Source organism: Tenrec ecaudatus, chromosome 3, assembly GCF_050624435.1.
Source record: "Tenrec ecaudatus isolate mTenEca1 chromosome 3, mTenEca1.hap1, whole genome shotgun sequence".
Taxonomy (NCBI): Eukaryota; Metazoa; Chordata; class Mammalia; order Afrosoricida; family Tenrecidae; genus Tenrec; species Tenrec ecaudatus.
The window spans coordinates 155,731,645-155,746,075 of record NC_134532.1 but is presented as its reverse complement, the minus strand read 5'-3'; the positions used below and the strand labels follow the sequence as shown (position 1 = coordinate 155,746,075).

At 38.7% G+C, this 14,431-nt stretch overlaps 1 protein-coding gene across 1 annotated transcript in view; it reads right to left on the bottom strand.

The window, feature by feature from the left end:
• Positions 1 to 234: 234 nt before the first annotated feature.
• The window catches only part of LOC142442430 (transmembrane protease serine 11C-like), a 63,121-nt gene continuing 48,924 nt past the window's right edge, over positions 235 to 14,431 (bottom strand). Inside the window, exons 7-10 of the mRNA XM_075543573.1 lie at positions 11,156 to 11,327; positions 9,801 to 10,064; positions 7,872 to 8,010; positions 235 to 396 (exon numbers count right to left, since the gene is read on the bottom strand). Coding sequence (XP_075399688.1) covers positions 235 to 396; positions 7,872 to 8,010; positions 9,801 to 10,064; positions 11,156 to 11,327 — 737 coding nt within the window. The remainder of the gene's footprint in view (positions 397 to 7,871; positions 8,011 to 9,800; positions 10,065 to 11,155; positions 11,328 to 14,431) is intronic.

The following is a 14,431-nucleotide window of genomic DNA, read 5'->3' as shown; positions in this document are numbered from 1 at the left end:
TGTAACTGCGATATACCAATATATTGGTCCTTTGGAAACGATATCATTACCTGCAGTCTGGAACATCCAATTTTTATCAATGTCTAATAAACACAAAAGTTTGATAGTTTTTAAATTGTGCCACTCTCAGTAATCCACATTAAATTTCACAAAGGCACATCATTTCTAAATTAAATGTGGTTTGGGAATTGATGTATATAAATTGTGGACTTTAATCTACAAAGGACTTCTGAGTTAGAGACCAGTTTTAGAATAGATCCAATCTCGATAATGTGTCACTCGCGTGTAGACTCCAGGCTTGTTTGGTAGAGCACATTCATCTCCCCAGCTTACAATACCTGCGAGGAACCAGGTACCTTTAGAATCCATACTAACGAGAGGTCCACCAGAGTCACCCTAAAGAAAAGGGATATACACAATTACTGAAATTTAAAGGAGAATATTTCATATCTTTCTCTTCAGTAAACTGAGATTAGAAGACAGAAGAAGAATAAAACTCAAAACCAGATATTTAAATAGTTAAACTATTTGAGTATAGAATATTTTTAGATTCCATAATAGTTTCTTAAAATCAGAGTTCAGTATATGTCTTGGGATAAAATAATAAAAATGTAAAAGAGTTAATAACCAAAGGTGTTACGGAACACAGTTTCACTTATGTAATCATTAAAATGCTGACAAATGGTTTCATTATTTCCTCAAACCCCTCCATTTCCAGGCCAAGGCAAGGAGAAAGGAAAGCTACTCATCTCCATCCCCAGCACTTGGTCAACTGCTCGTCCATTCATGTGCCAACAGTTCTCCAAGTTTTAGTATTGTATCATTTAGCTGAACACCTGTACACTTCTCATAGCTTTCAAACTATTGTTGTTAGGTTGTTTACAAAGAAAGAAGGACGATGTGCTGCATGTTGCTCTGGTGATGGGATTTAAGTCACTGGTACTTCAAGGACCAGCTGGGTCATTTAAAGTGCACCGATTTCAGTTCTACCTGAAAAATCCGGCTAGACCAGAACATGTACACTGGTACAGATAAGAGCCCAACACATGGGACCCAGGACAGATAACCCCTCAGGAACAATAATGGGAGCAGTGATACCATGAAGGTAGGGGGGAGAGGGGTGGAGAAAGGGAGACCCAAATGTAATGATCAACATATTACCCGCCCCCCCAACAGGGTAATAAACAACAGAAACATGGAGACAGCAGATGGGTAAGATATGAAAATAATAATAATGTGTAATTTATCAAGGGTTCATGAGGGTGGGAGGATGGAGAAAGAAGCAAAAAAAAAAAATGAGGAGGTGATCCCAAGGGTCAAGTAGAAAGAAAATGTTTTGAAAAAGATGATGGCAACATATGTGCACATGTGCTTGACACAATACGAGATGAAAGGACCCCCAATAAAGTGATTTATTAAAATAAAAAAAATACAGTGAACATGTTTCAGTATAGTTTCCAAACTAAGGACAGACTACAAAGAAGGAATGGAGCATTATCAGATACTGAAGGCCTCATGAATACAAGCAAAGCGTTGTCACCGAGAATGTCAGAAGATGAGTCCCTCAGGCCAGAAGACACTCATATGGTTGAAGATGAGCTGCCTCCTTAAAAGTAGACTCGAAGTAGAGTCAAACATGACAACGTGAATGGAATCAGACCTATGGGAGCAACATCTTTGGGACCTTCATTTCTTGATGAAGTATGACGCAAAATGACAAGAAACAGCTGCTAAAATTACTAATAATTGGGACTTAGAGTGCACAAAGTGTGAATCTAGGAAAATGAGAAATTGCAAAAAATGAGCTAGATTGCATAAAGATTGATATCTTAGGAATTAGTGAGCTGAAATGGACGAGTATTTGCCATTTTGAATCAGAAATGCATATGGTTTCCTATGCTGACAATGATGCAGTCAAGAGGAATGGCATTGAGCTCATTGTCTACAACGACATTCCAAGAATTATCTTGAAGTGCAAGGTCATCAGTGATAGGATTATATCTAACCACATTCAAAGAAACCCAATCAATACAACTATTATTACAATTTATGCACCAACAACTAAAGATAGTGATGCAGAAATTGAAAGAATTGTACCAATGCATTCAGTCTGAAATTGATCAAACATGCAGTCAAGATGTAGGGATAATTATTGGCAATTGGAATGCAAATGTTAGAGCCCAGGAAGCAACAGCAGCTGACAATAAGACATTGGTGATAAAACAAATCACATGGTAGAATTTATCATGACCAATGACTTATTCATAGAAAATTAATTTTTTTCAACAACACTAAAGATGACTATACACATGAACTTTTCCAAATGGTACACATAGAAATCAAACTGACTATATCCATGGGAGGAGATGGTGACGAAACTCATTATCAGCAGAAACATCAGGTCAGGAACTGTCCATAGGTAAGTTCAGGTTGAAGCTGAAGAAAATTAAAATAAGCCTTTAGTCTATACCAACTGGGTGCCTCAAGAACCGATTTGATACACTGAACACTAATGACAAAAAACCTGATGAGCTGTGGGAGAATATCAAGAACATTATTCATGAAGAAAGAAAAAGGTCATAAAAAAGAGAGGAACGAACCTGCCCTTAATTATAGAATAGTTAGGGAAAAAGAGAGAAATTATGAAGTCAAAGAGCTAAATAGAAAATTTCAAAAGGTCATTCAAGGACAGAGTGAAATATTGTAATGGAATGTGCAGAGACCTAGAGTTAGAAAATAAAAAGGAAGAACATACTCAGCACATCTTGAACTGAACGAACTATAGAAAAATTCAAACCTCACTTGTAATCTTGAAAAAATCTATGGAGGAATATTGAATGATGGGGGAACCACCAAAAGAAAATGGAAAGAATACACAGAGACACTATATTAAAAAGAATTAATTCACATTAAAAAATTTAATAGCATATGAACAACAACCAATGGTACTGAAGGAAGTAGTCCAAACTGCACTGACAGCATTGGTCAAAAACAGTTTCAGGAATTGATGGAATACCAACTGAAATGTTTCAACAAACTAAAGAAGCATTGGAAGAACTCACTAGTCTATGCCAGGAAATTTGGAAGACAGTCACTTGGCCAACTGCATGGAAAAGATCCATATTTATACATATTCCAAAGAATGGTGATCCAACAGAATGCTCAAGTTATAGAATATCATTGATATCACATATGACGGGGTACTCCCACCCAAATGGAAAAAAGCTCCCCTGGGAAGGCCTTTCATAGTACCCACATTTCCTTGCTGGATGAGCATTGAGGAACTTGCTCTGACTTAATGCACCCAGTGGCATCACCAGGGAAGGTTCTCTCTGGTCACAATAAATTCTTTGTAAAAGCAGCTTTGTTCAAACCTCATTTTTTTTTTGTGATGGGCAATTTAAGAGAACAGCCTGAGGCTGTGAAATTTTGTTTCTTGCTCAGGAAAAATACTGCAGAAACTGTTGTGATGCTGAACACGGCTTACCAGAACAGCACATGGGAAGAACTCAAGTGTACAAGTGGTTTTCTCATTTCCAAAAAGATGAAATGTCGATTGGTGAAAAATCTCAATTTGGACGTCTGTCAACTTCCTTGAGAGGAAAGTGTCAACAAGATTCATGCCCTTGTGCTGGAAGACTGACAACAGACCATTGTAGGGAGGCGGAAGTTATCTGGACTATCTTGTAGCTCGGTTCAGGGAATTTTAATGGCTGTTTAGGGAATAAGAAGGTCGCTGTGAAATTCGTGCCTTGAGTCCCGACTGATCAGGAAAAAGAGCGTTCAGTGGAAACATGCTGTGTTTTGAAAGAACAGCTCTGAATTGACCCAGATATTTTCCCCCCAAGGTCATTACTTTTGACCAGACATGGTGCTATTCTTACGACCCTGAAAGCAAACATCAATCAAGTTAGTGGAAGACACCATTGTCACCTCACCTAAAAAAGCTCATCAAGTGAAATCAAAGATCACGACAATGATCTTTTTTATTTTTAAATTTGTGGGGGGATAGTGCATTTGGAGTGGGTTCCATCCGGTCAGACTGTTAATCAAGCTTTCTATTTAGAGGCTCTGAAAAGATTGCATAACAGTGTGCAACGAAAAAGGCCTGACTTGGGGCAGATGGGGACTGGTTTTGCCACCACAACAATGCAACTGCTCATGCAGCCATCTCAGTGCACCCGTTTTTGGAAATAAAAAACAGCATGCCTCTCTTGTCCCAGGCACCTGACTCATGTGACACCTTACTTTGCTCTGCGTGACTTCTTTTTCCCTTTTGTTTCTGTGAATGCTGAGGGACAGGAAAGGACAGTGATTTGATGAGGTACGAAGAGGTGAAGAAAAAAATGAGGGAGGTGCTGCCAGTTATCCAAACAGATGAGTTTAAAAAGTAGTTCCAGGAATGGAATCGCAGATTTGACAAATGTATTGAGTGTAATGGAGAGTACTTTGAAGGTGATAAAGTTGTTTTGTAAAAGTATTTAAAGACAATAACTTTGGGGAAAATCCAGTTTTTGGTGGGTACCTCCTTGTGTAGCAAGTAAAACATTGTTGCTGATCATCAACAATGGTTGCAGCAGTACATTGACAGAAACCTGGCAGAAGTTCAGGCTGGATTCAGAAGTGGACATGGAACGATAGATGTCACTGCTGATGTTGGTGTTAGGATCTGGCTGAAAGCCAAGAGTACCAGAAAGACATTGTGCTTCGTCGACTTTGCAAAGGCCTCCAACGTGGGAATCAGAAGGAACTACAGATAGCCTTAAGAAGAACGTGACCCCCAGAACCATACAGTGTGCGCCCGTGGAAACTGTACCTGGATCATGAGGCAGTTGTGTGAAGAGAACACAGCCCTTCTACCTGGTTTAAAATCACGTAAGGTGTGACTAAGGTTGTATCCTTTACCTGAAGCCAACATAAGAGAAGCTGGATTATATGAAGAAGAGAGTGACATCAGGATTGGAGGGGCGTTTTAACAACCTGCGGCATGCAGATAACACAACCGTTTTGCTGAAAGTGAAGAGGATTTGAAACACTTGCTGGTGAAGATCAAGGATTACAGCCTTCAGTATGGATTATAACTCAATGTAAGTACCACCATAATCCTAATCACTTTAACAATAGCTAACAAAATGATAAATGTAGAAGAGGCTGAAATTGTCCAAGATTTCCTCATAGTTGGAGCCACAATCAATGCTCATGGAAACAGCAGTCAGGAGATCAAAAGACGTATTGCATTGGGTAAATCTGTTTCACAGGGGCTCTTTAGAGTCTTGACGAGCAAGGGCATTACTTTGAGGAGTAAGGCGCACCTGAACCAAGCCATCGTATTCTCCACTGCATCGTATGCACGTGAAAGTTGGACATTGAATACCGAAGACCATAGAGGAAGAGATGCATTTAGATTGTGGTGCTTGAGAAGAAGCTTGAAAGTACCGTGGACAGCTAAAAGGACAATCCGATCTGCATTGGAAGAAGTAAGGTCCGAGTACTCCTTAGAATTAAGGATGGTAAGACTTTGCCTTAAATACTTTGGACATGTTGTCAGTAGAGACCAGTCCCTGTAGAATGGGCTAAACTATAACACTAACTATGAGGATTGTATAGAGTGCTTGATAAAGTGGAGGGGTGGTGATAAAGAGGAAGGCTCTCAACAAGATGGATTGACACAGTGGCTCTATCTATGGCTCAGGCATAGGAGCCGTTGTGAGGATGGGGCAGGACAGTGGCGTGTTTCGATATGCTGTGCCTAGGGTCACCATGGGTTGGGGCCAACTAGATGGCACCTAACAGCCACATGGGTGAAATAGTGAATGAAGCAGGAAGGATAAAAAGAAGAGGAGAGAATGTATAGACACTGTACCAAAAATTTTTTTTTGCACATGTTCAAATGCTTCAAGAGGTATCATATGATCAATCGCCTATGGTGTCAAAGAAAGTATTCCGAGCTTGACTGAAATCATTGACCCAAACCACATTGCAGTAATGTATGGAATACCAACTGAAAACAAACTGATGCAGTGCTGGAAGCTTTCACTAATCTATGCAGAGAAATTTGTGGAAGCGATTTATATTTGTGCCTATATCAAAGAAAGGTGATTCAATCAAATGTAGAAATTACACAATATCATTAATGTCACCTGCTAGTAACAATTTGCTAAAGATAATTAAGAAATGGATGTAGCAGTCCATCTACAGGCAGCTACCAGAAATTCAAGGCAGGTTTAGAAGAGTAAGTGGCTGGAGGAATGTCAGTGCTCACGCCAATGGAATCTTGGTTGAAAGCAAAAAATACCAGAAAGATGTTTCTTGTAGTTTATTGATGATGCAAGAGCACTTGACTGTACAAATCATAACAGACCATGTACAATATTTTGAAGTATGGGATTTCCAGATCACTGCGTTGTGCTTGTGCTTACGGGAATCCTGTACACAGGCTTAGCAGTAGCCATTTGAACAGAACAAGGAAACACAGTATGGTTAAAAAGATTTATGTGCTTAAATCAGACTATTCAACTGTATGCTGAGTAGATAATCAAAGAATCTGGATTATAGAAAGAATTCTGCATCAGGATTGGAGGAAGACTTTTTAACCATCTGTGATATACAAATGCCACCATCCTTTAGACAACTGCAAGCACTTGCTGTTGAAAACAAAAGATGTAGCTTCAGTCTGGATTACAACTCAGTGTAAAGAAAACAAAAATCCTCACTCTAGAACCACAGATACCATGATAAATGCCAAAAAGCTTGAGGGCGTTAAAGATCTTGTTCTACATGGATCCATAAGCAACCCTCTTGGAGGCAGCAGGCAAGAAATCCAACAATGTAAACACTGGGCAAATGGGCAGCACAAGATTTATTTAAATTGCTAATTAGCCAGGATATCACTTTGAGGACTAATGTACGACTCACCCAAGCCATGCTCTTTTCAGTAGCCTCATAAATATTTGAAAGTTGAATATTGAGAAATATTGTAGAAATTTGGATGTATTTGAATTAGGATGTTTGTGAAGAATATTGAAAATATCATGGCTTTTGAGAAGAACAAAAAAATTTGTCTTGGAAAAAGCATAGCCAGAATACTCTTTAGAAGCAAAAATGGTGAAACTTCCTCTCACATGCTTTGGACATATTATTAGGAGAAACCAGTCCCTGAAAAAAGACATCATGCTTGGTTTAGTAGAGGATTATCAACAAATAAAGGTAACTCCTCAAAGAGATTTACCCATTGGCTGCAAGAATGGGCTCAAATATAACAATAATTGGGTTGGTTGTACGGTAGCTAGTAGTGTTTTGTGCTGTTGTACATAGGTTCACTATGAGCTGGGACCAATTCGAAGCATGTTAATAACATCAATCTGAGGAATAGGGCTAGTAATAATATGAAAAAAATTTTGATAACTGTTATGACATTTTAAGGTGTTAATATTTGTCAGGAGCTTACCGTGGCACGTGGGGATGCTGTACAATGGTCGTTAAACAAATGAAAGGTTTAGGGCATGGAAGCATATTAAGAAAGCACCAGGATCACTTAGGTTTGTTGTTGAACTCAGTTAAACGTTTCACAGTGAAAGAAAGTCAAAACGATTTAGGTCACTAATATTAATTTTTAAATTACTTATTTCAAATTGAGTCTCTTCTTCACTCTCAATCACAGCTTCTCATAATAGCAAGGATGATTAAGTTCCTTAGTAGTTTAATGAGATACTGTAGGTATCAATAGAATTTTAATTAGATACTTTGGCTATAAAAATACTTAAGCCTTTAAAAAGATATCAATCCTTTGAGGAACTAGAAATATATATTTTTAATTGGACATTAAGAACTGTAAGAATTTTTTTTTTCAAAAATGGAATTGGTAGATTTACCTGGCAGGCATCCACTTTTCCCTCCAGGTACCCAGCACACAGCATCCCAGGTGTGATGACACCACCATATACCTCTTGATTGTTACATGTCTTATTATCTATAATCTTCACTAATCCTTTTTGGAGTATATTAGGGCTTCTTCCTGAAACAAGAACATGACATAATGTTTGCTAATATCAAATTGATTTTTCAGTTTAGGTGATTAGTGTTTATTTTTTTCAAAATCAATGTGAAGCATCTATTTTAATCAGGCTTTTATATTCAAATAATTGTTTAAAATGACCACGGTGGGAAACCTGTGCATGGGGTGGGCATTCATATGTCAGGAGTTTACACGGTGTATGCATTCATATGTGAGGAGTTTTTTCTTTTAAATTATTTTGGAATTTTATATTTATTGCATATGAGCCTTTGACAGTTAAATGACAGATTAAAATTCCAGAAACTGCATTTTATGATTGCTTTTAGATTTTCTGCTAATTTTGCTACTGTAATTCCAAATCTTTGAACTAATTTTTTAAAATGTACATGATTATAAATAGTCACAAATCTTTACATTGTTAGTGTCAGCAGGATTCATATGTTTGAAGAGTTTTTATGAAGTATAACCTCATCACTCAGGGCAATCCATCTCACTCCATCATCAATTGTAATCTTTATTCTCTTCGGCACTACTCCTACCTGCCCAAACCCATGTAGCCTCAGGATAGCACCTGTATTAGTGAAGCTGAGACTGTTTGCCCATTTTCCTTATTGTGTGTCCAAGACACCTAAAGCAGTACCTGCCACAAAGGTGGTACTCCACATAAATCTTTATAGAATGAATATTGAATGAAGGAGGTAATGAAATGGAGGAAAATACATTATATATTTACTAATATATTCCTGTAAAGCTTCCACTTTTAAGGGAAATGATGGTAAACGATTTCATAAAATGTGTATCTTTAGTATGAATCTTATTGAAGATATTTTTAAAATCATTGTACATTTTCCTCTTTAAAATTACTCAGAGGAAGTATTCTTGAGACTTGCTTATGATTGGGGTCTTTTTCATTATCGTCTAAAGTTAGAATTATGCGTTTGAGTTATGGTGCTGCTGAGGAATATTGACAGTGCTGTGGACTGCCAAAGGAGCAAACACATCTCTCTGGGAAGAAGTACAGCCAGGGATGCTTCTTAGAGGCAAGATGGCAAGACTTCGCCTCAAGTGCTTTGGACATGTTGTCGCGAGAAACCAGGCCTGGATAAGGACATCCTTCATACTTGGTAAATGGAGAGCCAGTGAAAAAGAGGAAGGCTCACAACAAGATGGATTGATCCAGTGGCTGCAACAATGGGCTGAAGCATAACAACAGTCGTAAGGCTGGTGCAGGCCTGGGCAGGCTTTCCTTCTGTTGTCCATAGGGTTGTTGTGGTGGTTAGATGATCTTATGTCAACTAGATACTCCTGGCTAGGGATGAAGTCAAATCCGTCACTCATGTCACAGCCCGATGCTGTTTCTTTGGGGTGTGGCCTTCCCTTTCTCGGACTTCCCCCTTTACCTTTCTGCCTGCTGGGACTCTGCCTTGAACCCAGAAACTTGTTTTCACTGACCTTGGATCCACAAGACTCTGTATCCATCAGCCAGTGACCTTCCTGCATTCTGCATTATTGCACGTGGCTTTTGTGGGCCTAAAGAGGGACTTGTGGACTAGTATCATGTGTATGGACTTGATTTGCATTGGGCTGGGATGCTTTCCTAATACAGAATTATATTTTTATATAAAGCACTTTCTTATACATATGTGAGCGTCACTGGATTTGTTTCTCTAGTTAGCCTGATCTAACCATATTGGTTGAAACTGATTCATGGCACCTAACATAACAACCTAGCCTAGCCAACCTAACCTAACCTAACAACATCACACTATTGGGAAAGGTTACAAACTCACCATCAGATTTTAATGTTCCCCATCCAGTAACCACTGCTTCTGAATTATGAGGGAATCTGTAAGTAGCTTCTGGAAGACATACTCTTCGGATGCTACTTGTGTACAATACTGGTGAAGACAGATGCACAACCGCGATGTCGTGTTCATGTGCAGGGTAGTGGTAATTTTCGTGAATTATTATATTCTTGACACTTCGCTTTGTTTTTTGATCACTTAAAAGGAGGCCAAAACCAACATTCCATTCTTTAGGATCTTTGGACCTATGGAAAACAGAGGTATATAGAAACAGTTCTGTATTTTGAAGTCATAGGAACCCAGCTTTTATTCTTTTTAAAATAAAAATATTTTCAATTCCTATACCTTAAAGCATACAATATTAAAGCTATATATATATGGGGGGGAAAAGAAAATGCTGATAACAAGAATGGATTTTAAACAATTTTATGCTTTAACAGGTAATCATGGAAGCAATATTTCCCCTTGTTTTGTCCAGAAATAGATAACTGACAAAGATAAATACGGCACTGCAAGATTAAAAAATGTGGGCAAGGATACAGGAAAAATTTCGCTCAAGGAAATACAGGAAGTAGTCTGAATTCTTTCTACAGCCATTAAAAACTATAAGTAGGAAGGTTTGTCTGACTTTAGTTATTTTAGTTTAATCAAGAATTTGATTATACGTGCTGAAAGTACTGCAGTAACATTTAAAAATTCTCTAAAATAAGTAAAAATTAGTATTAGAGAGCTAAACAAGCTTAAGAGGGAGTCAAAACAAGCAAACAAAATCGAGTTAGACAAAACCAATAGAAATGAACGAAAAGAACAATCCAAAGGAATATAAAATCATAGTTGAAAAAAACAAACTCTTTTTTGCAATAATGTATAATTTAAAGAAATCATTTTCAATAGGGCTAGCATACACAGGAGGATGCAGGATGAATTAAAACATCTGATGGTCGGATGAATTTAAACAAATACAACTATCAGAGAGATATAGAACCCGTATGTTCAATTTAAGATTTCTAGTTTCTTCATACATTGTAGAAAACGTCTCGGCTAATGGCTCTCTATTCCGCTCCCACCCCCACCTTGAGACATTTGGCAATGTCTGACGACATTTGGTTGTCACAGCCAAGGGGTCACTTGACAGCTTCCTACAAAAAGTAATTATTTGGTTACAAACATCTCATCAGAAGTTTGGAAATGTGGATTTAGCCCGCGTCTGTTGTGTTACTGTTAATTCATTCGGTGATTCTGAGACTGCAGTTCATGATGTTCAACAGCTGGTGGTGCAGCTGAACCATGTTTGTCACACTGTTAGGGATCGGAGTGACTGAAGACTGGAGTTTACCTTAGGAAACAGTGGGCAGCGGTGACTAGCCAGCTGTTACTAATGAGCGTGGCTCCACAATGGTGGACCTTGCCCTGCTGAAGGCTAGCTTGCCAGGGCCACTCGCCTTCCTCGGCATCCTTGCCGCCTGCTATTTTGTTGCCAGAGCGAGTTATTGTGCGTTGTCCACAACCTGTTCAAAACAGAGGTTCATTAGCATTGATATTACTTATGCTTATATTTAAAAAATAAGTAATCGTATATCCTGATAAATTATCAACTGAGGGAAAACTACAGTCTTGGGAAGTTAGAAATGACTGATTTCTGACAAAATTCCCCAAGAAGGCATTAAAATATAGGCATAACAGCTCAACTGATTACTATTGAGTTGATGCCAACTCACAGTGACCCTATAGGACAGACTAACATCCTCCTTTTCTCCTCCTCCTCACTCACATATATACAGACTCTCTGAGACTGCATGTGTTATCCATGATCATATTTGTGATAGGTGGAATTAAAGGTTTGAATGTAGAAGTCGAATATTTAAGTTGGTAAATTGCACAGGAAAATGATCCTTAATGAAAGTAGTTATTATAGAACTATGATTTCTTTGGAGACATTCTTAAGAAGATGTGCCTGAAGGTGAATTAATTATTGATAGGAAGATCTAATAGACAAACAGTTGTTCAGATTCAAGTCAAATACTACTCTTGGATCAGAGGAATGATATAGCTAGCCATTTTTCAGTGCTCCATGCTTGAAAATTTACAACCTTGCTTAATATCTAATTCACCCAGTGACATTGCTGGATTTTTAGAAGCTTAGAAGAAAATCTTGAATAATGGTAAATAATAATAATAACCACTATTATTCTCTCTTTTTCTCTCGGCTATTTCATATTTATTCAATTAAACACCGAGTTAGTGCTATGTCATTTACCTGATTATCATCCTCATCATAAATATTTCATAGAACAGAAACTATACATGTTTAAAGTATTTCCAGAACTTATCACAGAAAAACAAGCACAAAGAATGAGCTCAAGAAACTCCTGTGGAAACAAAAATCTATCCTCTGTGATCCAGGAGACACCTGAATAAAGATGACCCTTGACTGCAAAGTCATTTCCTGTGATGAGATTCCAGGCATCGAGAGAGTGAAACAGCTTACAGTAAGTAGCAACTGCACAGGACATGCAGTGGGCACTCTCAATCAGGGGGACTTTGCCCATCCTTCTCCCATCCCCAGAGGCATTTGGCAATGTCTGCAGACATTTCATGTTCATTCCACCTGCGGACATGCTCTTGGTGTATAGGGGGTCAAAACCAGGGAAGGTCCTAAATATCATTCAATGCATAGGATATCAGCTCAACCCCCAACAACCATTTGCCTCCAAATGTCAAGTGTTAAAGTTGAGAAACACTGGATTTAAAAAAAAGGCACATGTACCAAGAAAATAATTTTTAACTAATTGGAAGGGTTAGCTGGTCAAGAGATGGTACCAATTGTCCACGACTAGATAGATGTACTTTGATGTACTATTTTCTGAGGATGGAGAAGCATTAGAAAAAGGGAGCAACCTTTTCACGTTTGTATAGACCTTTACTGGCTTACTGAAGTGCTTAAGTTTGTACATTGCTTTTAACTCTAGATTATTTTCTTGATAATTTTAAAGGCATCCTATTCTTTAAAAAATAACTTTGCTGACAAGATGGAGGCTTTGCAATTGCTGTGCTTGAAGGGGAGGACTCTCATGTTGACTCACAGAAGATGCTAGGGACCAGAAAGCAAATAACCCAACACCCCAAAGGTAGTGGTTCCTCCCTATCCTGCTTTTTTCTGTTTGGACAACTCCTAAAGGAAGTTGGCTTTTATTCAGCTTCTTTCAGAGGACTATAAAAACAAAGCTGCTTCTTTGTGGGTTAGGGGAACCCCACCCTGAGACTCTGCTTCCCTGTTTCAGCTCTTACTCAGATTTCACATGTAATTCTGACCCATGCATCATCTCCCACTCTGAGTTTTCATTTCATCACGATGGCTGTGTCTGTTTTCAGCTATCATCTCTGAAATATCACCATGGTATTACCTCTTAGGAGGCACACTTATGCTTTTGTTATCAAAAGTGGTCAGATAGTCAATTTCAAGACTGCAAGGAACACAATGAAGAGTTGTTGACTAAGCCTTTGAAGACCACTGGAGAATTTATCAAATTCTTAGAACATCCCCACCGTTCTAACTTTTACTCTAACACCTATTACTGTTCTTTAATAAACTTTATGTATGTTACATACCAAACCTCTGTTTTTCTACTCTATGATAGCTTTCTTGTCTCACTGCCTGTTTATTTAAAGGGTGACTAGGATCCCACATAGGTCCAGGCAAATTGAGGCCAAGGACGAGTATTCCTGGTGGCTGACAGGCAGATGGGCTGCTCTCTTTCTTACATGGCTTTTTTTCCTGTCCTGACGCTTCTCTTCTGCCATCCTGGCATATTCTCATTTGTGTGTTTCAGTTGCCTTGGTCCTCACATTTTAAAATTGGAATAATGAAATTTAAAAATGTTTATCAAGTTTTCTGAGGGTTAGCCAATCAAAACCTATCAAGAGAAATAGAATCTAATGTCACTTTGTGCTGAAGTTTTGCCTAAGTTGTTCAGAAATATCTGTGTTTGTGGGTGAAAGACAGTAAGAGTTGTGTCAGTGTCACCTGGTTCTGACGAGTGACTCTCTTAACCAGTTTACACACTTAATCTCAGCGCCCAGATAAGAGCAGTACTTCTCCGAACAGTCTGCTCCAGCATCATTCATATTCTGGGAACTCTGGGGATCCCTTTGCCCTTGGCAGGAAGTTAGAGAATGGAAACAATGCCTCTGTCTGCAAGGTGACAGCTTGCTTGGATGGAAGGCAGCTTTTTCCTTAAACATAACATCTGGGTTTTAGAATGAGAATTCTACAGTGAGTCCCTAGGCCTAGTGTTTTCATAGGTGAAACGGAAGACACAAACAGGTCACATTTGCTGAGTGTTTACTATGAGACAAAGGAGCCGGATGGAGTCCAGGGTTACTGGTGGCCTGCTAACCCACCAGTTGCTGCTCGGAGCAAGTGAGGCTTCTGCTCCTGCAAAGATGTGTAGCCTGGGCACCTCAAAGGGGCAGTCCTCTCTGTCCATTAAATGTCCCCCTTTAACGGTCAGACTTGACTCAATGGCAGAGAGTTTAGGGTTTGGTTATTATGAGCCATATATTCGTGTGCGTTCTTTACTTGTATTACCTTATTTCATCTTCACCGTAACTT